This window comes from Amborella trichopoda, chromosome 1 (genome assembly GCF_054954075.1).
Source record: "Amborella trichopoda isolate Santa Cruz 75 chromosome 1, AtrichopodaSantaCruz75HAP2 v2.0, whole genome shotgun sequence".
NCBI classification, from domain to species: Eukaryota; Viridiplantae; Streptophyta; class Magnoliopsida; order Amborellales; family Amborellaceae; genus Amborella; species Amborella trichopoda.
The window spans coordinates 50,884,940-50,912,502 of NC_142336.1; the positions used below are offsets into that span (position 1 = coordinate 50,884,940).

The following is a 27,563-nucleotide window of genomic DNA, read 5'->3' on the forward strand; positions in this document are numbered from 1 at the left end:
TAAAAGCATGAGTTCTAAGATGGTTAAAAAAATGACCGATAGGTAAGTGATCTCATTCTCCTGAAAAATAATCTGCTTTTAATAAAATTGTAATATCTCTTTCTGATTCATCTTTCCCATTTGAAGTATAACCATCGTCACTGTAAAAAAAGAAAAAAAAGAAAAGCCTTCTTAAATAAGATTCTTCATCCACAAAAGCAGACCTTAGAAGTCCCATTATAGAAAGCCCATTGGTGGGGTGGTCCATTATAGAACTCATGCTTTTACATGGCATTGTTTGTTTAACGTGGCAGGCTATTAATTAGGTTTGTTGACCGCTTGACACATCCATCAGAATGTGTATGCTAGCCACCCTCTATTTCATGTATCGTGGACACCTATGCACTATGAGGTGTACTATTTTGTATAAATATCTTTTTCTCCTATTTATTTTCATGAGGAGATGTCGTTTTTGTAGAAGGATGAGTATGGGTGCTAAGCTTTGATGGATGGCATGTGTATGTTTTCTCTCTCTCTCAACACTCTTGTGTCCGCCCTCACAACTTTTAATTGAACGTCACCATTCCCTTTATTTGCACCATTGTAATTTTTGTTCTATCAAGAAATATATATACCTAGCCTTCATGTATAGTATTTGTTGTGAGTAGACTTTGCACAGATTAAAAGAAATGGAAAACAATGTTTTGGTAAGTAGGAATTTGAATTTGTTCTATATATATATATAGCATAAGAATAGTCTGTCGCACCTCAGGAATGTTTATGAACTTGGGGTGTGACACTTCCACATATGGAGTAACACTGATTCAATCACTACTTCAAGTTATTTGTAAAATTTTCCTACCAATCAAAAAAGACAAAAAAAAATGTAATTCAGTCACCACATGCAAAATATTCTCCATAAATCAAATCACGATGTCTGTATGAAATTTATCTTCAAAATGTAAATGAAGCATGGACAAAACCATGATTACAATAACATAACTCCAGCCACAAGTAGAAAGAACAGAGACCCAGCTCAGAGCATTCATGAATTAGTTAGAAAACAAATGTCAATCTAAGCAAATAATAAGATTTTGCAAAGGCCAATGAAAAAAAATAGAGAAAATGAATCAACAAGCAAGAAAGTTATTTGAGCTCAGCTGAATGACAATTGATCTCATCAGTTGAGAGTAAAAGTAAAAGTGGAGTGAAAGATCCAAATGAATAACTATGTTCAAGCAAAATATCCATTGGCAAAAAAAAAAATGCCAAAGAGAATCACATGTTCAGAAACTCAGTCACCTCCAAACAAACTGCAGAACTTATGTGACATGGCCCCTTTAGAAACAATACCTTCCTGTTATATTATTCACATTCTTTAAAGACAATATGCATCATACTTTGATGTAATATGGAACTTTCATGTTACAATACCTTCCTGTTCTAATCAAATTTTTTTTCAAAAAATAAACGTATACAGCTACTTAAACCAAATTTCAAAAGCTCGAATCAACTAGATCGGAACGAATCCCAATCTATTTTGGGGGTTTCAATTTGGAGTATTTGAGGAACATTTGACAAAGATGGGAGGGATCGGTTTGCACAGAACACAAAGATTGGAAGGTCAGCTTAAAAATTTTGAACAATTATCATTTTTCAATTTAAAATTCGTGCAATTGAATTTATTTTTGAATGAAGTGAGTCGATCTAATAATATTTTTATGTTTCATTTCTACAAACTTTTCAAATTTTTCTGGCCATCTTATCGACTACTTAAAACCAAATAACAGCACAAGCAAACTGAATGACGAACAAATAAAGATCAAATAAAAAAAATACCATATATTGGGGAATGAGAGAAGTCCCATATGAAGTTTTAAAAACCCTTTCCAGACAAGACACCAAAGTACTCTCGAGTCCGGTAGTATCAGGTTCTTGCAAAACACTGAAAAATGAAATCGGGAAAAAGATAAAAATTAGAGAATTTATGGAAAAATAAAATTCATGGAAAAATAATTTAAGAATAACAATGCAATGAGTAAGAAAATGTGAAAAACATGTTGAGGGAATCTTACGAAAAGATGACAGGCAGAGGAAAGCGATCGAGGAATTCCTTAGTGGAGGCATCAGCTGGCGGACCTGCACAAATTTTTCAGAAATCATTTCCCCGTGGCTAAGATAACAATAAATGCCTCACCGCACAATCATATTGAAACGAATGTTAGAGACTGAGAGAGGTGGAATGGAGATGCAAAGGAGAGAGAGAGAGAGAGGGAGATACAACGACTCAAGGGAGGAGACAGAGGATGAGAAAGAAATAGGGCGAGGCAGAGAGAGAGGAGAGCATATACCGTTCAAAAAAAAAAAAAAAGAGGAGAGCATAATCTAAGTGAAAAAGGGGATAGAGAAACTAGACAGACCCGGGTAAGAAGCGAAATCAGAGGCCGCGGCAAGTAGCAATTCTTTGTCTACGAACTCCATTAAAGCCTGCAAGAAGAGAGAGTAGAGAGAGATTTATTTGCGAAGGGGGTCGGGGAGTTGGCGCCACTACGCAGAGCATGCAAGAAGAGAGATTTATTTGCGAGGGGACTTGGTGAGTTGGCGCCACTACGCTCAGCAAAGTTTAAGAAGCGTGTCGCATTTTATGGTCGGTGCGGTTTCTCCGAGGTTGCAACCTTAAACAGTCCAATTAAGGCACACCTCTAAATTTTGTTAATTTTGGTATAAATTTTTTTTTAAATTACCTTAATATCGATTTTCATATCTAATTATAAAACTTTCAACTCCAATAAAAAAATTTTAGAATTATCTTAATATCAATTTTCATATCTAATTTTAAAACTTTCAACTCAAATAAAAAAATTTAGGATTATCTTAATATCCATTTTCATATCTAATTATAAAACTTTTAACTCCAATAAAAAAAATTTAGGATTATCTTAATATCTATTTTCATATCTAATTATAAAACTTTCAACTCCAAAAATAGTTAAAATCAAATAGATCTATAAATATATGAAAATCTTGAAAATGGATGGTCTAGATAATGTATTGCAAGATGCACTATTTCTAAGACTCCAAATAATTTTTTTTTATATTCATACATTTCGATGTTGTGATGATCAGTTAGAGGGGTTTCCAACATTAGAATAACATCTTTCGATGGATTTTTGAAGTGCATCTTTAATTCTACATTTTAAGGTTGCAACCTTATATAAACTTTTTCTTTTTACGGTATAGGAAAAAGTTTGTATAGAGCCGAAGCTCTAAACAATCTAATTAGAGCGCATGTCACACTCTAAGAATTTACAATACTGATACTCCTTAGATGTGACAGTCAAAACATAAATACATCTCTTGATAGGACAAATTTACAGTGGCGAATTCTTACAAATAAACAAAAGACAGTTTAAGCACAACTACAATATCTTCCAGAGTTAATCCTGACGAGCAGTCAAAATGAAACCACAGTTATCCTGAAAAAATGTTTACCATAATTTGATGAGTTTGGCTACTCAGTAAGTGATCATCATAATCCTAAAAATAATAATGGTTGAAAGATGTCAATATTTTCAAAAAGGAGATCTATTAACAGAAATGCATCAATAGTTTCACTTTCAAAATGCATAATTAAGTATAATTCGAATAATTGAACTGCGTATAACATTTTAACGTCGGTGCATAATTCAAAAGATTTCACAAAAACCTTATTGGCGTCTCAAGTAGGTCACCTATATACCCCATCAGCGTCCTCATGGATCCACTTAATTCCTATCGGCGTAGCGGATAGGTCCACTTATACCTCACCGGCGAACCGGATGAGTCCACTTACATACTTAAAGTATTTCTAAATCTCTTTAAATATCCGAAAGCAGCAATATCATGTACTCAACATATCACTGAAATTATTAATATGAATTTCATTGAAACCATTAATAATAGTCACTTTCAATAACATTTCAAGAATAACCAGTCAAATATTTTGGGCTCAGATTTAGAAAGGTAGCAGTTCTTAAAGACATTCTAGCATAATTGCCAATCTATTATGTATAGAAAAAATCTTATAGAAATTAAAGAATACGGAATTATCACAATTTATGGGATGTCAATTTGCAAATAAACATTTCACAGACAATGTTATAATCAATTGCAAAAATATAAAATTTCAAATAATAAGGCAGTCATTTGTATATGAAATTTACAATGTCTAAATATTCAAAAATAGTAGAAAGAAATCTCACAATTTTACTAAAGGCAGAAATATCACATTTATTTCTAATAATTTTACAGTATCTAAAATTCTCTAACAATAGACAAGAAAATAAATTTATTTCTAAGAATTTACAGCATTTAAAATTTCTAACATAGATAAAATATCACACTTTTATTAAAAAGATTATTTTTCAAAATAATGAGGTCACTTGTGCATAAAATTTATCGTGCCTAAAATTTATGATAATAAGCAGAAATAACTATTTCATTTTATTTTTTTAAAAAAGGGATTATTTTTCAAGATAATGAAGTCACTTACCTAAAATATTTGAGAAGGAGCTTTCGATAAAAATTAAGCTAAAGACAGAAAGATCTCAAAAATTTTCTAGGGTGGGAGTCATCGCCTCTCCTATTTAAATTCTTAAGACACCTTATTATTTTATCTTATTAAGTTACACCTAATACATGAGGTATAACAATCATATTACACCTGAACGTTTAAAGCTCACGTCCACTAAAGGACGTGGCAAAACAGCAAAAACTTAAACCAAAAGCTTTTGAAAGTAGTGATAGTCGCTAAGGACCATCATGCTCATATGGACCATCACTTATTAAAAGTTTTTTTTTTAAAAAAAAAAAGTTAAGGATTGTTACAGCGCACCTCAAATTTTTCACTAGAAGTGGCTGTTTTGATATCTAAATATCCTCAAATTAATCATCTCGAGATGCATGGACATCAGAAAAAAAAATAGATTTAAAGTTTTACAAATAGTGCTTCTTGTAATGCATTTTTGGGATGTAAGTTTTCAAGATTTTCAAGTTTTCATGGATCCTGCTCGGTCCACACTATTTTTGAAGCTTTAAATTTTATAATTAAAAATGAAAATAAATTTTAAGGCTATCACAAAGATTTATAGTATTGAAACCACATTTCTCAATAGTATTTAAAGGTGAGCTTTACTTTGATTGTTTAGAGCCTCGGTTCTATACAAACCGCACTCGCATGTATAACACGGGTACTTTAGTTGTTTTCATTGAGCAAGGTGCCTCTCTTACCTATAAAGCTTTTTGGAATTTGGTATAAAAAAATGAGCAAGGTGCCTCTCTTACCTCTAAATCTTTTTGGAATTTGGTATAAAAAAATTGTGATGTGCTGAAAGTCAGTTTGATCCCAATTGTAATATGGGATTGTACACAATGGGACAATTAATCGGTCACATTTCCTTACAACTATTTGATGTGAAAGTTGATAGCTTGGATGTATCACAAAGTTCGAATAAATTTATTTTGAAGTTTGAACTTGGTCAATGGAGTAATTACAACCACCCAATTTCACATCTAATGGTCAAGATTAATTGGACCACCTTGTATCAAAGGCATATGGTCTCATTCAATGTTTTCCTTTACAATATTTAAAATTCAAGAAATAATCTATATATCAAGCAAATCTATAAACACTTGAAATCTTGAAACTAGATGATTCAAATAACTTGTTACAAGATGTATATTTTTTAAGACTTGAAATTCTTTGTTTTTCTTTATATCCATATATTTTGAGGTCGAGATGAACAATTGGAATGATTGCAATTTCTTAACGCTCTTTTCTACTAGATCTTTGAGGTACACCTCACTTCCATAACATAAGGTTGCAACCTTATATAAACTTTTCCAAAAACTAAAATGCTAAGAACATTTTCAAGTTTTGAAAATTGTCAACAGAAACTATGGACGCTTAACCCAATTCACAGTGAGAAAGCACTCACTCGATTGGACTAGAAGTCAAAGACTACATAATACTTCAACATAAATAAATAAAAAAATGTCAATTTCTATAACAAATCAATTGGTAATTGGGAAAATAAAACTCTCAAAAATTTCATTTTAGAAGGCAGCTTCATTTCTCAGTACTCTTTTCTTTTTTGAATGGTGGCTTCCTTTCTCAATACCCTTATAGTGGGTAGTGAAAGCACTCAAGCATGGCTCACTAATGATAACAAGGCTTTCAATCCATGGTATTTTACAGAATATTATGGAGTTCCAAACTGTAAACAACCCAGGTTGCATTCCCCCCCATGATCTAATATTTGTGACAATTTATTACTTCCCCCATGTCACTGCTTACCAAATACTTAATAAAATCTGAAGAAAGAGATTTATGCACTGTACCCATCCATTGTCATATTATTTATGCACTATAAAACCCATCCATTATAAGAATGGCATGGTTTACATCAGCATTTGGAGTCATTTTGACCATGTACTGATATTTTTATGTTATTTTCTCATAAATACAAGAACTCGGCTGATCAGCATCACGTAAAAGGAAAAATATTCCCTTCTTGGAACCCAGCATCGCATCCCGAAATTGAACAGAGCTCCACACTGGTTGATTCGATAGCATGAACTTGAATCAGTAAATCCATAACTCAATCCCAACTCTTAGTTTGGTATGTTATGAACTTCTCATTGCCCTTCCAACAATTATTATCATATTTCAAGTGTCAAAACTTATGAAACAAATAAGGGATCTACGTTTCAGTAAAGGAGCGCCTAAAGACTTCCATCTTCTCGTACGCCCATTACACAATTAAAATACAGTTTTGGGCAACTCAATTCCACCCAATACAATCACCTAATCGAGATCATTCATGTTCTTTGACAGCATACAACCTTATTCAGTAGGTATGCAGAGGCCAAGCACAAAACTTCAAGTGATGATGAGCACATTCAAATTGAGCTATTGGCTAGAAAATGTGGGCAAAACAGTGAAACTATCAATAAAGTAAGATGGGATTAAAGGCAGCACCATTCATGCATTGGATGGCCTATTCTGAGGCCAAAAAGCCATTACCCAAACTTTGACTTCTATTGGTACATCATGTAACCTCTTTCTCAAAACCTCACCAAAATTTTTCTTTTGTAACAAGTTGAACTTACCAATAATCACGGCATGAGCAAGACCCATCTTTAAAATGATGGAATCGATTTATATCTCTCATGATGATCTCCCTCGAAACAATTTTGCATATATACTTGAAAGCAGTATGGCAATCCCCACAGACCCGAAGGTTCTTCTTGACTCTTATTGGTGCTCCTTCAGGGGTGCTAATGAGCCCAAAAGCCACAGCCAACTTCTCACTGTGGTGATAAAGAAGCCTCTCCTTCTCCCCTTGTTCTACATCATGAAGATCAAACTCAACCTTGGGCACATAACCAGCCTTGCTCATCAATAGCCCCAGTTCATCAAGCTTGGCATAAATCTCCTCTGTCCTAGAATGGCTTCTATCTCCAACTATAAATGCATGAACTTTATCCTTAACCTCAATCCAACTCATACCAGGCTCCTTCTTCACCTTACTATCCTTCATCATCCTTCTAACTTGTCTTACCTTGTCCCACATTCCCCATGCAGCATACATATTAGCAAGAAGCACATGGGTTCCCGATTTCTCAGGTTCTAATATAAAAAGCATCTCGGCTGCTTTCCTACCCAATTCAAAATTTCCATGAATTCGAGAAGCCCCAAGAAGAGCCCCCCATATTGAAGCATTAGCTTTAAAAGGCATCTGCTCCACAAGTTCAGTTGCTTTGTCTAAGTTTCCAGCCCTCCCATATAGATCTATCATGCACGCGTAGTGTTCTTGGGCTGGTTCTAAACCGAATAAGTTACCCATTGAATTGAAGTAATATTCAGCCTCGGTTACCAAGCCTGCATGATTACATGCTGATAAAACACTAACTAAGGTTATGCTATTTGGGGTTACACCTTCATTAATCATTGCATTGAAGAGATTTAACGCATCTCTTCCTTGTCCATGTTGTGCTAGCCCTTGAATCATGGCTGACCATGAAACAATTCCTCTCATGGGGATCTCTAAGAAGGCCTTACTTGCATCTTCTACACTTCCACACTTAGCATACATGTTAACAAGCGCGTTCCCTGCGTGCACATCCAAATCGAATCCTAATTTCAAAACATGGCTGTGCACTTGTTTCCCTTGTTCAAGAGCCGATAAACTAGTGCAAGCATTGAGCACACTACTGTACACAAAACCATCAAGATTAAGCTCCTTATTAATCATCTCATGAAAGAGCTTAAACGCCTCCTCACCTTGCCCACATTGAGAATAACCAGTGATCATTGAAGTATATGACACAATATCACCAAATAAGCAATCCTCAAAAATTTTCCTAGCATCTTCCATGCAGTTAGATTTGCAATAAGCATCAGTGACACTATTCATGACATACATATCAGATTCAAACCCGGATTTCACAACATGGGCATGAATTTGTTTTGTGGCATCCACTGTGGGCAAACCAGATGAAGCTTTAAGAAGTGAGCATAGAGTGGATTCGTTGTAGCCGTATCCTTCATTGAGCATCGTTAGAAAAAGGAAAAGTGCTTCCTTATCATTACCATTCTGAACATAGCCTGATATTATTGCATTCCATGAAATTAAGTCGTGATAGGGCATGCAATCAAAGGATTTGCTGGCATATTCAACCAATTCGCACTTTGAGTACATATCAATAAGGCCCACACACATGAACATATCATGATCAAACCCTGACTTTATAGCAAAGGAGTTTATTTGCATGCCCAAATCGAGCATTCCCATAACAGAGCAAGCCTTTAGAAGACTGGAAAGAGTGAACATATTGGGAGATGTCCCTGAAAATTTCATCTCTTCTAGTAACTCCAAAGCTTTATGATAAAACCCATGAAGAACAAACCCAGCTATCAAGGCATTCCAAGATATTATATCCGGTTGAGATAATTTCTCAAAAACTCTCTCTGAAGCTTCTAAATCACCCGTTTTCGCGTACATATCAACAAGAGCATTAGATGAGAAAGGATCATCATAGAAACCCAATTTCACCAAATACCCATGAATTCTCTTTCCTTCACATAGATCCTCTGAACTAGTACAAGCGTTAACAATGGTAGATAAACTAAACTCATCAGGCCTAATACCAGTACAAACCATCTCCCGAAACAATTTGATAGCTTCATCACTGAACCCATTCTGTGCATAACAAGAGAACAAACTGTTCCATGAAACTACACTTGTTTGAGGAGTCTCATCAAATAATTGTTGAGCGTCAAATGTCATCCCACATTTAGCATACATAAGAATCAAAGCATTAGCCACAAATATATCTGCTTGGAACCCATTACTTAGAATAACTCCATGAATTTGAGTTCCAATTGTCAAAGCTCCTTGAATTCCACAGGCCTTAAGCACACTTGGATAAGTGTACTCATTTGACTTGATACCCAATTTGTGCATAGAGCAAAAGGCTTTAATGGCTTCTTTTCCAAGCCCATTTTGAGCAAAACAAGCTACAATGGCAGTCCAAGAAACCAGGTCAGGTTCATGAATTTCATTGAACACTTTGTGGGCTTCTTCAAAATGTCGGGCTTTGGAGTACAGGTTGATAAGATGGTTGCATAAGGAGATTTCATTCAAAAAACCATGTTTTATGATTTGTGTCTGGATTTGGAGGCCAGGTTTGATGGTTTTAGAGCGAGAAAGCTCAGCCAAGAGTTTGGAGAAGATGTTTGGAGATGGGGCTGACTGCACAATTGCGCTGAGACTTACTGCGGTTTTGTCACCGCTTAATTTGGAGGTGGTTCGGATCAATTTGGAGAAAGTGAGAAATGGGGCGATGGATTTAGAGGGGAGAGAAACGTGTCTAATCGAAAAATCCATGCACGCGTCGAGCGTCCATATCCTGTAGCTGTTAATTATTCGCGCGTCCCAAGTTTAAGGTTTGGAAAGAACTCATATGAGGTTGATCTTTTGTTCATGGTGTGGTTTCTATAAGGTTGCAAAACAATCCAATTAAGGCGCACCTGGGTGTGGTTCTACAAGGTTGCGACCTTAAACAATCCAATTAAGGCGCACCTGGGTGTGGTTCTACAAGGTTGCAACCTTAAACAATCCGCGCACCTCGAAATTGTATCGTAATTTTATTGTAAAAATTATTAGGATTATCTTAAAATCTATTTTTATATCTAATTATAAAATTTTAAACTCAAAAAATGATTACATTTTTTAAAAAATGGGCTAGGATCGTGGCAGTAGCACCCCCGCACCCCGCTATTACATCGTATCCATCCCTACCCTTGAACCCCCAATTTAACACTTTTAAAATGTAACTCCCCCAATTTATTGAAAAAACGGGTAGGAGCATGTCTTTCCCACTGAATTACCCCAAAAAAAAAATGATTAAAATCAAGTAGATCTATAAATCTATAAAAATCTTGAAAATGAACAGTCTAGATAATGTGTTGCAAAATGCACTATTTTTGGGACTCAATTTTTTTTTTTTTTCATATTCATACATCTCAATATCGAGATCATCAATTAGAGGGTTTTCCAACATTAAAACAAACTTTCAGATAAATTTTTGAGATGCATCTATAATTCTAAATTTTAAGGTTGCAACCTTATATAAAATTTTTCATTTATTCATACAAGGTTATTGTTTTAAGGAAGATTGTTTCATGGGAGCTGAGCTGCATTTCTACACTATGCGGTCCAGAGATATAAAGCATCTATCTTAAAGATGGATGCAAATAGGCGGTCCATCTAAAAACAAGAGTAATTAACGGTCCAAATATTTTCTTAATATAATTATTATTTTTAGTTTTCAATTTTTTTTTCATATTCATAATCTCATTATATATTATTTAAAAATTAAGATCAAATTATATTTTAAAAATATATTTTTTGCCATGCCCGCATTTCTACAATGTGCGGGCTGGCCGCATAGAAACTATGTCCATGTTTTAATGTTCGACCAAAGATGCTTTGAAACAAGAGGAAAGAATGTGGTGATGGAACCTATAATGGGAAACGGGCTCAGGTTAAGCACTATCTAGGTTTCGGACTCTATTCTCACTAGAGTCTCAAGTAGTTTGTTTTCTTTTTTTTTGTTTTTTTTGTTTTTTTTTGCTTTTTTTTGTTTTTTTTTAATTATCGGTTACTATGAAGTTTAATCACACGAGGACAACTACAGAAAGGAGGTTCAAGAAAGAAAAGATGTAACTGCCCTCAATGGTTGATGTACATCACCTTTTTACTAAATGTTTATTATCATAGGGCAAAGATTATAAAATTTGTGGCTATGAGTACTTATTTTTACGTTTTCCTATTTTTTTGAAAACATTCAAAAATTCAAAAATACCCTTAGGCACAGATAGATTTTTTTTTAATAATTTTTTTACTACTTTTCAACTCCAATTTGATGTGTTTTATTTAATCATGCCTTAAATATATTTTTTTATATTATTTTGTATGATTTTGTCACTATTTGGACCGATTGGTACTTGCTTGGTTAGGCTGGTTGAACCGATCGATTTACTGGTTACTCATACCCGGTCCTTAGCCAGATTCCAAGGCCAGTTCGATTTTTTGAATAATGCCTTGGACTCTCATGTCTCAAATTACTATTTAAAAAAAAAAACCGAAAAAAATTATTATGGCTTGAAAAATGATTTTATATTCAAATTTGAAATTTAGAGTTATGCTGGAGCTTGTATATGAATATGTGATGTTTTTTTACAATAGACCGTCCAGATAGTATATAATAAAGTATAATATTTATAGGACCTAAAATTCCTCTTTATATTTTTATAATATTCTTTATGGTGCAGTTGGATGCATCTGCAGGTGTAGAGGTAAGGTGCACCTTTAAATTTCATCATGGTATATAATTTTGATATAAAATGTTCTTAGGATTATCTCAAAACCTATTTTTCTATCTAATTATAAAATTTTAAATTTCAAAAATGGTTAAAATCAAGTACATCTATAAACAAATGAAAATCTTGAAAATAGACGGTGTAGATAATATATTGTAAAATGCATTATTTTTTAGACTTACAATCTTTTTATTTTTCATGGTTATACATCTCGATTTCGAGATGATCAATCAAAGGGTTTTTCAACATTAAAACTACTTTTTTCGATGGATTTTTTAAGTGCATCTGTAGTTCTACATTATAAGATTGCATCCTTATACATAATTAGGGGAAGATGAACTATTTGAGATTTCCTTTTTCAGTGTCGTAACAATCGTTCGTCGCAGATTTTTTAGGTTGTCTTACTTTTATTATGTGTTTTACGTCAAACATGTAATTGGACATCTCCTCGCCTTCATTTGTTTTTCACGCAAAAAAAAAAGCCAACATTTCACATAAACATTTTCCTTTATATAACATAACATAGCGTCATTTCAAAAAAGGAAAAAGTTTATATAAAGTCGAGGCTCTAAACAATCAAACTAGATCTCACCTCAAAAATCTCACTAGAAGAGGTTGTTTTGATGTCCAAATATCCTCAAATTGATCATCTTGGCATTAAGACGTATGGACATGAGAAAAAAAATAGATTTCAAGTTTTGAAAATAATGCATCTTATAACGTATTTTTGACCGTCAATTATCAAGATTTTCAAGTTTTTATAAATCTGCTCAATATACACTATTTTTTAAGCTTTAAATTCTATAATTAGATCTGAAAATATATTTTAAGGCTATCACAAATATTTCCAGTATTGAAACCATATTTCTAGACTCTATTTGAAGGTGTGCTCTACTTTAATTGTTTAGAGCCTCGGCTCCAGACAAACCACACCCTTTTTCTAAAGGTGTGAACCAGGGTTTTAAAAAACGCCGAGTCGAACCGGACTCGCCCGGTTCGACTCAGGAATCGGCACTGGCCGTGCCGGTTTCGGCATTATACACGGAATCGCCCAATTCCAGAGAGAACCGAGTGATTCTGTACAGTGACTCACCGATTCACTGTACGGAATCGGCAAGTCCCGTGAAGAACACGGGCTGCACAGTGTTCTTCACGGGTTTCTTCAAATTTTGTCTTTTGTTATCATATTTTTTCTTTTTTTTGCCATGTGATCGAATATTCAGGCTTTATGCAGCTTTTTTCAGCCTTTTCATGGATTAAATGGTGGAGAAATTTCATGTTTTTTTATCATGAAAGTTGTTGGTTTTAGGGTTTCCGCTTTTCCTTTTGTTTCATGTCAAATAAGGCTTGAATCTGTGAAAATTTTGAGGCATATTGATCGTACGTTTGTTCATCAAAAAATCCTGTCACGAATTTGTGATAATCTTTGAGAAAAACAGATTAATTTGGAGATTGAAGCCACAGGTTCACGAAACCAGGTAAGAACTCTGAGATTTTTATTTTTTTTTCCGCCAGTTCATCAATTCAGTCCATATTTTGAAAATAATCAGTTAAATTTGTAGGGTTTTAAATCTTTATCGTGTCTTTTATCATTTACCATATTCAAATTTATTTAATTTACTCAATTACAGCCTGAGTTTTTAGAAGAACATAGTGATGTCTGTGAAACAAATTTCTGCTGTTTTTTTTATTTTTTCCGCCTTTCGATCTATGTTTACGATATATTACAAATAATGTATTAGATTTCTAGGGTTTTTAATCGCTATAGTCTTGTTTATAATCATATGTATTCACTTTGAGCTTCATTTTTTAGATTCAATGACGGTTGTATGTGAAGAACTGCGTTTTTTTTTTTTTGCTCAATTTAATCGATTCGATTTGATTTATTGATGATAATGTGTTCATAATATAGGGTTTTGATTCCTTATATTGTTGTTTATCAAAACATGTACTCAATTGGATGTAATTTATTCGTTTGGAGGTGGATTTTTTAGTTGAAATGGCTGCTGTAAGGTGGCTCTGTGAAGAAAAGATTTTTTTTTTTTTTTTTATTGTAATCCACGATCGATTGTTTTTGAAAATTTATGATTTTCTGCAAGGATGTGAAAATCATGACAAGGTTTTGATTATCATGAGGTATTAAACCATATTTTTAATTTTTATTGTTTGAGTTTGCTGTACTTTTTTTTTTTATCCATGATCGAATATTTTGAAAAATGATGATTTTCCTAAAAGATGTAAAAATCGTGACCGTGTTTTGATTATCATGAGGTATTAAACCATATTTTTAATTTTTATTGTTAAAGTTTTTGTTGAAAGTATTGTATGTTGATAGATTATTTATGCAAAAAAATGCATGTTATTATATTTTTAATGCAAAACTGTATTTTTTTAATTTGTTGTTAATGTATTTTTGAGTTGCAATGACTGATGTTAGGTGGCTCTGTGAAGAATTGTTTTTTTGTTTAATACATGATAGATTTTTTTTGAAAAATCGTGATTTTTCGAAAAGATGTGAAAATAGTGACCAGATTATGATTATCATGAGGTATTAAACCATATTTTTAATTTTTATTGTTAAAGTTTTTGTTGAAAAAATTGTATGTTGATAGATTATTTATGCAAAAAAATGCATGTTATTATATTTTTAATGCAAAACTGTATTTTTTTAATTTGTTGTTAATGCATTTTTGAGTTGGAATGACTGATGAGGTGGCACTGTGAATAATTGTTTTTATTTGTTTTTTTTAAGAACATGATCATTTTTTTAAAAAAAATCGTGATTTTCCGAAAAGATGTGAAAATAGTGACCAGGTTTTGATTATCATGAGGTATTAAACCATATTTTTAAATTTTATTGTTAAAGTTTTTGTTGAAAAAATTGTATGTTGATGGATTATTTATGCAAAAAAATGCACGTTATTATATTTTTAATGCAAAACTGTATTTTTTTAGTTTGTTGTTAATGCATTTTTGAGTTGGAATGACTGATATTAGGTGGCTCCGTGAAGAATTGTTTTTTTTTATTTTTATTTTGTAGTACATGATCGATTTTTTTTGAAAAATCGTGATTTTCCAAAAAGATGTGAAAATAGTGACCAGGTTTTGATTATCATGAGGTATTAAACCATATTTTTAATTTTTATTGTTAAAGTTTTTGTTGAAAAAATTGCATGTTGATAGAATATTTATGCAAAAAACATACATGTTATTATATTTCAAATGCAAAACTGTATTTTTTTAATTTGTTGTTAATGCATTTTTGAGTTGGAATGACTGATGTTAGGTGGCTCTGTGAAGAATTGTTTTTATTTGTTTTTTTTTTAATACATGATCGATTTTTTTTGAAAAATTGTGATTTTTCGTAAAGATGTGAAAATAGTGACCAGGTTTTGATTATCATGAGGTATTAAACCATATTTTTAATTTTTATTGTTAAATTTTTTGTTGAAAAAATTGCATGTTGATAGATTATTTATGCAAAAACATACATGTTATTATATTTCTAATGCAAAACTGTATTATATTTTTAATGTAGTTTTGCATTAAAAATGTATTTTCAATTTTTTAAATTTTGAACGCAAAAAATACATGTTGTTAAATTGTATTATCGTGAGGAATTAAAGTGAATATCATTGTAAAAAAATCGTGGCATGAATGACAATTATATTATCTTGCATTTTTTCAATTTTATTATTAATTTTTTAATGTAAAAAATGTATGTTCTTGATAATTGAGTTGTAGCCATGTTTGGAGCTTGCATTTTGTATTATATTATCTGTTATTTGTAATTGATATGTACGGAAATATTATTGTCAATAGAAGAATTTTACAATAACAAATAACAACAAATATAACTACATGAACTACCCCAATATATTATCACTACACATGGTGATTATTTTTTTTGTTGAACTGTCGAGTTAATTTTTAACTTTTTACATATTAAAACAGTTGAATCATGTCAAGATCTGCAGAAGACCCTGCATGGCAACATGGGGTCAGACTTGATCCCAACAAAAAAGATAAAATTATTTGTAATTACTGCCAAATAGTGATAAGTAGTGGGGTACATAGGTTCAAGCAACACTTGGCAGGGGTTAAGGGAGATGTTTCTGCATGCAGTAGTGTCCATAGTAATCTAAAAAAACAGATGGCGACATTTCTTAAGGCTAACAAAGGTAAAAAAATTGTCAAACATATGATGAATGAGGAGATAGCTAGTTTATATACGCCATCAAGCAATAATGATCCAAAAGAGCAATATAATAATGACCTAGAAGAGCAATATAATAATGACCTGGAGATGGCCACAAGAATGAGTTTACATGAATAATATCAGAGGGAACGTGGGTTTAGAATGCCCGGTGGTTATGACATAAGCATGCGTGGTGGGTCTAGCTTTGACATGCATGGTGGGTCTAGCTCAGACATGTATGGCGGGCCCAGCTTAGACATGCATGGCGAGCCCAGGTCGAGCATGTATGGGGGGCCCAGCTCAAATATATATGGAGGGATTGGTGGCAGTATGTGTCAATAAGAATCAAACGTTGAAGAAATAGTTTCTAGCTTATCTAGAAGTGCCAATATTGCAGGTCATGGTTGTATAGACTCATTTCCCTCAAAGCCTAAATCACAACAGATGACCCTAAAAGACATGGTTAAAGGTACAAGAAACATGTTGGGGAGATATGTTAGTAAATGGTTCTACAATAAAGGGATTCCCTTTGATGCAGCCAATAGCCCATATTTTCCACCTATCATCAGTGCAATCCAGAGAGCCGGGCCTGGGGTAAAACCTCCGACAGCATATGAGCTCAGTGGGCCAATATTAGATGAAAAGGTGGAGGAAGTTACAAAGTGGATTGAAGAATATAAACAGAGTTGGCCAATGACAGGCATTACTCTCATGACTGATGGTTGGTTGATTAAAGTTGACAAAAATGAGTTTTTAAACTTCTTGGCATATTCTCCAAAAGGTACAGCTTTTTTGTCTAGTAAAGACGTATCAGGGACGAAGAAGGATGCAAACTTATACGTACGACTATATGATCAGATAGTGGACGAGGTGGGAGATAAGCACGTAGTCCAGTTTATTATGACAATGCACGTGCATGTGTTTCTGCAGGCAGCAAGTTGATGGATAAGATGAAGCATCTAGTATGGACCCCGTGTGCTGCATACAGCATCAATCTTATGTTAAAGGAGATCGGTGGGATCAAAATTGTGAAGGAGACTCTAAAGGGAGCAAGGCTGGTGTCGAGATTTATATACAACCACTCTAAAATTTTATTTTTGTTTAGATAACACTCTAAGAAAAAAGCGATAACCAGGCCTGCCATAACCCGCTTTGCAACCGATTACTTAGTTGTGGACTCCATTCGAGAATCTGAATGTGCATTAAAGAGATTGTTTACCTGTGAATAGTGGTTAAATGACCGCCTCTCGAAGTCCAGTACTGGTATAAAAGTAGACGGCATAGTCTCAAATAGGAGGTTCTGATCTCGATGTTCCAATGTCGTAGAGGCTACTGCCCCTTTGGTCACGATGTTAATAATGGTGGATGCTGACAAAAAAGCTACCATGGGTATTATTTATGAAGGTATCGAGAGGGCAAAATCAGCTATTGGGGAGAAGTGTAGTTTTGCCAGCAAAGTGATCAAGATTATAGAAAGGAGGTGGAACTCCAAATTTGGACGTCTAATTCATTATGCTGGTAAATATATATTTATATCATTAGAATGTTTCATTTTAAATCATTTTTTTATGAAATTGTAAATGACATTTTTCTATCTATATATTTTCTAGGTTACTACTTCAACCCAAAATTTTTCTATTTGACACCTGAACATCCCCACAAGATTATGGAAGGGGTCAGATACATTATTGCAAGGTTGGAGAGAAGCCATAGAAACCAAGTAGCAGCAATAAAAGATGTATTATTTAATGTTTGGGTAAGAACTTCATTGAGTTGTTATATTTGTGAAAAATAATGCACTAAAACAAAATATATTTGTTTTAGCTTGCTATGTATAGGGATGCTATAGGATCCTCCGGAACTAGACTTGCTAGGAATTCTCGAACTAAGATGGATCCAGGTTATTCCCTAGCTAATATTTTGTTCATTCATATATTTAATTTGATGAATTGTTATTGCCCTTACAATGCTTATTGCATTTTAATCCAGCTGAATGGTGGGAGATATATGGTACTGATGCACCTCACCTAAAGAGGATAGCAATCAAGGTGCTCTCCCAGACATATTCTGCTACTGGCTGTGAGCGCAACTGGAGTACGTTCCAATGGTTGCACACTACTAGGAGGAATTGACTCGCTTCGAAGAAGCTTCATAAACTAGTATACGTTCATTACAGTTTAAACCTTCGAGAGCGACAAATAAGAATGAAGCTTGAAGACTATGGGCCGATAGACTTAGACACAATATTTGCCACAGACACAGCAGACCAATGAGTAGTAGAAAACGAGGAGCCAGTGTTGCACAAGAGAGAGTTCCTTTAAGTTATCGTTGAGGAAGATCTTGAAGAAGGTGATGAGCAGCATGAAAGAGGAAGCAGCCAGCCAACGTATCCACAATTCGTTTGAGATGTCGGTGATATTGCACCTAATGAGGGAGAGTGGGAAGGGGGTCTAAGGGAAAATGAGAGAGATGATGATTCTGAAGCCACCATATCCCAGCCATATTATTCACATATCGAGTCCCAACAGCAACAAGGTAGGGATGAGCACGACAGTGTAGGTGAGCATGAAAGATGGACAAGCTTCGGGGATTTTGGATTGGGAACACAACAGAACACTAACACTCAGGGATTTGGGTATAGTCAGACGTATGTTATGATTCGGTTTTAGATCGAATCAATGAATTGTCAAACGAATTCAGTCAATAGCACCAGCGTGACCAAGAAGAAGAACGACGTCGTCTGTCATTTTATTTTTAGATCGTATGTTACTAATTGTATGATTTATTGTGGTCCATGTATGTTGATACACTTATTCCATGATAATTCTATGTTTATCCTTTTGTGTGATGTAAATTAAATGATAAATAGTAGTTCATGCATGGAAAGAACATATCAATATTGGCATATTCATGCAAAGAAATGAAAATTTTTAATAGAGTACCCTCATTTCTTATTGAATTCCTAAAAAACAATATTTATAATGAATTTTAATAAATTTTTCAGATTTTTTTTGAAGCTTTAATCTGATCGATTCAGCCGATTCCCGATCCAAAAAGCCGATTCACCGATCCGGATCAGTTTTTGAGGTGCCCGATTGGGCTCACCGATCCGCTTTTTAAACCATTGGTGTGAACCTAATTTATAAAAAGGTGTGGTTTCCATAAGGTTGCAACCTTAAACAATCAAACTAAGGTGCACATTCAAATTTTATTATAATATATAATCTTGATGTAAAATGTTTTTAGGATTGTCTCAAAATCTAATTTTATATCTAACTAGAAAATTTTCAATTTAAAAAATGACTATAATCAAGTAGATCTATAAACATATGGAAATCTTGAAAATGGATGGTGTAGATAATATGTTGTAAGATGTACTATTTATGAGAATCAAAATCTTTTTATTTTTCGTAGTTATATATCTCGATGTTGAGATGATCAATCACAGGGTTTTTCAATATTAAAATAACATTTTTCAGATGAATTTTTTAGGTGCATCGCAGTTCTACATTTTAAGGTTGCAACCTTATATAAAGTTTTTCCTTTATAAAATCAAAGTTTCAATTTCATTCAATTACTTGGTCGGTAAAGATCTATCATGTCGTTTAAGACAATATTGAAAATTTGGCACGTCTTGTTGCACAAAGCCCCACCATTCAAATAAAATGAATGGTGTAGATCTTCTGCAAGTAAAGGTGCCTCCTTGGTTTGATTCGCATGGATACATGGTGTAATATCTGTGAAACTGATTAATCTGTTTTATTTTTTTACTGGAATTGGGGCTTTATTTTAGTAAACTTACATGAGTATCTCTTTTTGTTTTTGTGAGAAAACTTACATGAGTATCTCTTTCTACTGAAATTAAAACCCTATCTATCTATCTCTCTCTCTAATTGAATTAACAGGGTTGCTAATGAAAAAAATTATTCTATTGAGAATTAGGATTTGGTTAATTCACTGTACAACACAACCTTTCTCTGAAACATGCTGAATATTTCTTTCTTTATCCAACTATCGCATTCTTCATGTGGATAATTCTAGTTCAGTTTTAGAAAATTGTCTCATGTAGGCTAGACCGCATTTCTACAATATGCAGTCTAGAGGTATAAAGCATCTATCTTTATACATAATTCATCTAAAAACAAGTGTAACTAACGATCCAAATATTTTTTTAATATAATTATTATTTCTAGTTTTTATTTTTTATATATATTCATGATCTCCATGTTAAAGATTATATATTCTCTAAAAATTAGGATCAATTTATATTTAAAAGATATATCTATTGCGAAGCCCGCATTTCTACAATATGCAGGCTGGCCATATAGAAACCATGTCTTCCAGTTTATCTCAGATTAGTAGTTTATTGTTTATATATATATATATATATATATATATATATATATATATATATATATATATATATATATATATATATATATATATATATATATATATATATATATATATATATATATATATATATATATATATATATATATATATATATATATATATATATATATATATATATATATATATATATATATGCCGTGCCTTTATTTAATGACTTCATTGTGTTGGGTTTGGTGGTAGCTTAATCACCATACCCATATTTTCTTCTAAAGATTAGGGTATTATGGGAAATAAAAAATTGAATTTTTTGAGAAGCAAGAAAGTGATATCTTTATAAAAGAGTTAAGGATGACATAATACATATCATTTAAGGGGTTATGGGAAATGATCTCCAATATGGAGAGAGACATGGCCTTTTATGATGTTGATCGACAATGTTGTTTGGTCGGGAGAGTGGGCTTAGAAGGGAAGATCGGTGATGGTATTTTACTGATGTTTAAATATAGGTATAATCTATTGTAACCCAAAACTGTAATCTTGTAACCCAAAACTGTAATCTTCATTGGTGATAGTGGGTTTCTAATTGCCGAGGCTGTGGATGTATCCCTAAGGCGTGAATCACGTAAATCGTGTGTTGTTGTGGTATTTTTTTATGTTTGCTTTATTTGTCGCAGTTGATTTATAGTTATATTTATCTACTTCGCATTTAGTCAATCATGTACACGATATTGAGTGGGATCCCGGTATTTGCGATTCCCAGATTCGCAAGCTAAGGGTTCACAAGAACCCTACACGTTGGAGTTACAATTTTCTCATAATCTGGCTATGTTTATTTATGGAAATTAGGGTTTCTTGGAACAAGTAAGCTATAATCTATGCATGTGGGTTATCAGTAATTGTATTACGATGTCCTTATTCTGAATTATAATTTATTTGAGGGAATTAGCAAAATATCAGTTTTGTTTGAAAAAGTTGCTGATTTATTTGAGGGAATTGGCAAAATATCAGTTTTGTTTGAAAAAGTTGCTGATGATTTCATTCGATAGTTAGGGTTTATATCAATTCATTGGGAATTATAGTTTATATCAGTTAATTTGGGAGTGTAATGGATGATCTCCCAAAATTAAATACATATGTTGATTTTCACAATTATTTTTTTAATAGTTAAAAAAGTAACCAATCCCTTTGACTCTAGGCTTTGACCTAAAGGATAGTACTGTAATCTTAAATATATTGTCTATATTTTAAAAGGAAAAGTTTATATGGAATCGAGGCTTCAAGCAATCAAATTTGAGCCTACATCTAAAATTTCACTAGAAGATGTTGTTTTGATGCTCAAATATACTCAAATTGACCATCTCGACATTGATATATACATACATGGACATGAGAAAAAAATGGATTTCAAGTTTTGGAAATAGTGTATTTTGTAACATATTTTTGGACCGTCAATCTTCAAGTTTTCATAGATATGTTGATCGACCATATTTTTGAAGCTTTAAACTTTATAAATAAAGATAAAAATATATTTTAAGACAATCACAAAGATTTCCAATATTGAAACTACATTTCTTGACCAAAAGAGTAAGTGTAAGTCCATGTGCTTGCATTTTGTTTATAGGTGCACTTGGCATACGGATGCATCCGTAGCTGTAGAGGTACGGTGCACCTTCAAATTTATTGTGGTATATAATTTTGATGTAAAATGTTCTTATGATTATCTCAAAATATGCTTTTATATCTAATTATAAAATTTTAAACTTAAAAAATGGTTAAAATCAAGTGTATATATATATATATATATATATATATATATATAAATCTTGAAAATGGACGGCGTAGATAATATGTTGTAAAATGCACTATTTATGAGACTTAAAATCTTTTTAATTTTCATGATCATACATCTTGATGTCAAGATGATCAATCAAAAGGTTTTTTAACATTAAAACTACCTTTTCCGATAGATTTTTAAGGTGCATTCGTAGTTCTAGTTCTACATTACAAGGTTGCATCCTTATATAAACTTTTTCCTTTGTTTATTTAGACCCTCGGGATAAACTTATAACTCTGAAGAACAACAATTCTCATCTTTAACAAACTTTCAAATGAAATAGATGAGTTGGATGGCCTACTTTCTAGCCTTGAAGCGTTTCAAATTTCGTAGCTTTCGTTTTGCTTAGAGGAAATAAGTAAGAACATTAATTTGAAAATGATATAAATATTAACTGAAAACAATATATTATACCTATAGTAAAACTCACTGCATCTGATAATTTTTTAAGCATAAAAAAAACTATCTACATGCTATACTCAAGACACGTGCGGAGCACATTCCCTTTGCTAGCTTGGCATTAAGCACTATTGGAAAAGTCGGGCCGTAGGGGCGGCACGAGAGAGCTCAGCAACTCCGCTTGGGCCCCACAAAACGTTTAAATGCAAATCGGCTTCTCACCTTTGGATTTCTTAGAAACACCAACTAACCTGCCCTTGTTTCCAAACAATCTCAAAGGAATGCTCTTATTCCATATATGTTTTGAGCTAATATCAAAATACATTTAATTTTGACTTGAAGTAGTGGAAAAAGAGTAAAATGTGTAATAGTTAATGGGTGTAGTTTACATAAGGGTTGCAATCTTAAACAATCCAATTATAACGCACCTTTAAATTTTACCATAAATGTAATTTTAATATAAAAACTTTTTAATGTCGATATTTTGTTTTCTTTTCATATTCATACATCTCAATGTCTAGATAATCAATCAGAAGGTTTTCCAACGTCCAAACAACCTTTTATGATGGATTTTTTAGATGCATATTTAATTCTACATTTTAAGGCTGCAACTTTATGTAACCTTCTTCCATAGTTAAAATGCAAGGTCTATTTTGATCAATCTCCCGTTTGTATTCGATCATTTATTATTGCCGGTGAAACTGTTGGGCTTTTTAAGCGGCGCTCATAGAATTCGACTAGCAGCAGGAATGAGAAAGCCCATTGGGCCCTCTGAATTGACTGGGTTTGCCAGAAGCCTTAGTGGGAAAGCGGCTTCATACCTTCGATAAACACGAACTCAAACACATTCTCTTGCACAAAACGATTTCAAAAAAAACCAATCCATGGGCTAGATCTCAATGCCCATGAAACCCTCATTCTCTATCCAAAGAAAACGCAATCAAAGATAAAAAAACCTAAACAATCAAAGGAAAGCACACCTTCAAATAATGTTTGAGAAATGTGGTTTCAATATTGAAAATCTTTGTGATAGCCTTAAAATATATTTTTATTTTTAATTATAAAATTTAAAACTTCATAAATAGTGCAGATCCAACATATCTATAAAAACTAAAAATTCTTGAAAATTGAAAGTTCAAAAACTTGAAATCCATTTCTTCTCATGCATCTTGATGTCAAGATTATCAATTTGCAGATATTTGGACATAAAAACAACCTTTTCTAGTAAATTTTTTGAGGTGGGCATCAAAACAACCTCTTCTAGTAAATTTTTTGAGGTGGGCATCAAAACAACCTCTTCTAGTAAATTTTTTGAGGTGGGTTCTAATTTGATTGTTTAGAGCCTCAGCTCTATATAAACTTTCTACAAAGGAAAAAAAAAAAAAAAAGGCGCAACCTTAAACAATCCACACCTCCAAATTTCATCATAAGATATAATTTTGGTGCCAAAAGTTCTTAGAATGACTTCAAATCTATCTTTATCTCTAATTATAACATTTTAAACTCCAAAAATAGTTTAAATCAAACAGATCCATAAATACCTAAAACTATTGAAAAAAAAAGGCCCAGATAATTTGTTTCCAAATGCAACGGTTTTGAGATTCAAAATCTGTTTTCTTTTTTATATCCATACATTTTGATGTCAAAATATCAATTAGAGAGTTTTCCAACATTTAAACCACCTTGGATTTTTTAGGTGCAACTTAATTCTACATTTTAAGTTCGAAACCTTATATAAACTTTTTCGAAAGAAAAATCCCCCTCCATTCAAAGTTTCAAACAAAACCTCGGGCAATAAAAGAAAAATTATCTGGCTCTCATAGTGATATGCCAAAACAAAGAATATTAAGTGTCGAACCAAAGCAAAATGAGCAAAAAACAATCTTTATTTCTCAAAATGCATCTCGTATTAAACCGAAACCCTCTCACTTCCCTGCTTTTGTAAAGGGTGTTTTATTACGTAGAGAAGCAAGCAATATTTACATTTGTGCTGAGGCATGTAGCAATAAATAGGGGTGGCGCATGAGCCTACAACCCAACTTCATTTCTTCTACCATCCACCAAATCCAAGAAAACTGTTTCACAAGGAAAAATATCGCATCGTCAAATAATACATAATAATAATAATAATAATACCAACAATAACAATAATAATAATAATAATAATAATAATAATAATAATAATAATAATAATAATAATAAGTAATAGAGAGGGTACTAATAAAGCCAATGTCAAGACAAACAAAAATCAAAGAATAGATATAGATAGCTTCACTGCTGATCAAGAGGCTACCAAATACGTGCTTATGCACGTGTGCATTGAGATAGAGAGAGAGAGGGAGGGGTTTTTATTTTTTTCATTTTTGTTCTTTCTTTTAAGTTGATTTGAAAACTTAAAGCAGGGTATTTGGGTAAAGGGAAAAGGAAAAAATTTATATAAGGTGTCATATTAGAAAGGTACACCCAAACAATCAGCTAGAGAAGGTTGTTCTGCGTTGGAAAATGCTCAAATCGATTATCTCAACCTGGAGATTCGTATACATGAAAAAAAAGAACGGAATTTCTAGTCTTAGAAATAGTTCATCTTCTAACGCATCCTTTTTCAAGATTTTCCTGTTGTTGTAGATGTGCTTGATCATCACCCATTCATGGAATTTTAAGTTTCATAACTCGGGACAACGATAGATTTTCATATTATTGCGGCACCGAAACTGTATTTTCGGTATAGTTTTGAGGTGCATCTTATTTCAATAGAATAAGTTTGACACCTTGTACAAACCTCACCCAAAGGAAAAAGGTTTGATAGGGCTGCAGCTCCATCAAAATAGGTAAAGCCTCCCTTCATAACTCATCAAAAATTGCAATTCAAGTATTGGAAATCCTTTACTTCGACCATCTTGGCCTGAATACCATGGTTGTGAAAAAAAAAAACAAAAAGATTTCAAGCTTTAAAAATAGTGTATATTGTAACAAATTATCTAAACCATTCATTTTGCCCTAAAAATAAGTATACAAAGATCTGCAAGATCTGTATCACTTTTTGAGATTCAAATTTTATCGTCCATGTTGGAAATTAATTTTAAAGCAATCATGCAGATTTCTGTTGCCGAAAGTGCTTTCCAGATAATGATATAAGGCGAAGCTTTATTTTGTTTTCATAAAGCCTAAGCTTTCTAGAAACTTCATCCGTAAAACAGGCTATTTGGGTAGACAAAACAGGCCCACCATTTGTTTTGACTGGTTTTCTACCAAGGCTATTTGGGTAGACAGTTCACAACATTGTTTTTTATTGGTTTCCTATCGAGTTTTTGTTTTGGACTAGACCAGCTTATCCATCTTGAAACTTGATAATTATGCTTCACCCCACCACTTTCACCACTTTAATACAAGGTTATATCAGTTTAGCCATGCATTACTACCTTCCACCCGGGGAAAAAAAAAAGGTGGGGAAAAAAAGAACCACATGAACAAGTGTGAAAAGTGGAAACAAAACTGAGTGGATGACGAAATGCATACAGATAAAGATAAACAAGGGGAAAACCGTTCTCCAAATAACAAAATGAAATGGATATCTTCACTGAATTGCGAAAAATAAGGAAAAAAAATCAAGTGAATTTATAATAACAATAAAGAGAAGAATGATGAGAAGGTAATCCCTAAGTGCACATGACAGTTTTGGGAATCTCAATAACAAGAAATTGAGAATAAAATCGAAGGCTAAACAGGTTTCATGTGGCCACCTATCCAAAATCCAAAACAGAGTAGACAAAATACACCAAATCTCCAATATATGTGAATGTGTTCACCAGTAAATTCAGAAAAACTTTTAGGGGGAAACGGTCTGATCAATTAAAGCATTGGAAGAGAAGCAATCAACAGCATTTCACATGCTCTTGCTCAAGACTGATAAGGAAAAGTCATAAAGCCCCAAAAAAATAAAAAAGTAGAAGAAAATTGGGTGGAGAGACACATGAACATCATAAACAGCATTGAATCGCAAAATCGCCACACCAATTGCCAAACACAGAGTGAGTTAATCTAAAAACCAAATAATTGAACCATAATATTCCCCCATTGAGTAACAATATTGGGAATTAAATCCAAAGGAATAGATTAAATAGATTACATAGTAAACAACAAACAGAGACGATATATGCGCATTAGAGATGATGAAATTAAAAAAAAACAAAAAAACAGGATAATCACCAGAGATCCACAGAAAACCACAAAAACAAATTCAAAGAAAATGTTTGCGCTATATCTTTACCAAACAATCAAACCAAGCAAGATTAAGCAGAAAAGTACAAGACGAAAGGAATAATTACCTCAGTGATCGAACAGCAACATGTTGAGCGAGAAAATGGAAGAAGAAATTAGCTCCATGGAGGAAAACCACCACACCAGTACAACCAAGAAGAAAGAGCTCCAACATCTTCTCGTTCTCTAAAACCCTAGCTTTTCCTCTCTGTTTCGATCACTTAAACGCAGCGTTCTCCACTCTCTCAAACCCTAGATTTTGTGTATCCTCTAGAAAAGCCTAGCTTTGCACAAACTCAACAACCAAGAAACCCTAATTTTCTCTCTGAAACTCGAGCTGTTCTCTCTCTCTAAATATTCGAGCCTCTGGTTAGAGCCATCGACTCTGACCGCCCACCCCACTTGTTTTCGGAGGGGTAGGTATCCTATGATCCACATGACCTTGAAATGAACGATATAAGTGTTTACTACTGTTCGATAATTTGACGGACAGTAGTGATGCTTGTGATTGTGGTTGTTTTATAGTCTTGATGATCACAGAACACCTTTTCCACGGTTGCTTGACGCCACGTCAGCATGAATGTCCCTGACGAGAGTGCCCTGACATAAAGACA

At 33.1% G+C, this 27,563-nt stretch overlaps 2 protein-coding genes and 1 long non-coding RNA gene across 13 annotated transcripts in view; all 3 read right to left on the reverse strand.

Moving 5' to 3' along the window:
* The window catches only part of LOC18448936 (ARM repeat superfamily protein), a 33,807-nt gene extending 31,341 nt beyond the window's left edge, over positions 1 to 2,466 (reverse strand). For 7 of the 11 annotated variants that reach the window (XR_016058746.1, XM_020676406.2, XM_011630512.3 and 4 more), the window contains exons 1-3: positions 2,400 to 2,466; positions 2,055 to 2,118; positions 1,819 to 1,924 (exon numbers count right to left, since the gene is read on the reverse strand). Coding sequence is in view for 2 of the 11 variants with exons in the window: in XM_020676406.2 (XP_020532065.1) it covers positions 1,819 to 1,924; positions 2,055 to 2,118; positions 2,400 to 2,460 (231 nt within the window). In the remaining 9 variants the exon portion in view is untranslated. Of the gene's footprint in view, positions 1 to 1,818; positions 1,925 to 2,054; positions 2,119 to 2,399 lie in introns of those variants that run through there. The other 4 variants (XM_088871030.1, XM_088871032.1, XM_088871040.1 and 1 more) reach the window with 2 other exon arrangements.
* Positions 2,467 to 6,343: 3,877 nt separating this feature from the next.
* Positions 6,344 to 10,138, reverse strand: LOC105421783 (Tetratricopeptide repeat (TPR)-like superfamily protein). The gene has a single exon (XM_011630543.3). It carries the CDS (start codon positions 9,906 to 9,908, stop codon positions 7,125 to 7,127), a length of 2,784 nt encoding a protein of 927 aa, XP_011628845.2. The 5' UTR covers positions 9,909 to 10,138; the 3' UTR covers positions 6,344 to 7,124.
* Positions 10,139 to 24,560: 14,422 nt separating this feature from the next.
* Positions 24,561 to 27,443, reverse strand: LOC105421779 (uncharacterized). The gene is made up of 2 exons (XR_967148.3): positions 27,018 to 27,443; positions 24,561 to 24,767 (listed from the first exon to the last, which is right to left on the reverse strand). It is a non-coding gene; the product is annotated as an uncharacterized LOC105421779 (long non-coding RNA).
* Between the last annotated feature and the right edge of the window lie 120 nt (positions 27,444 to 27,563).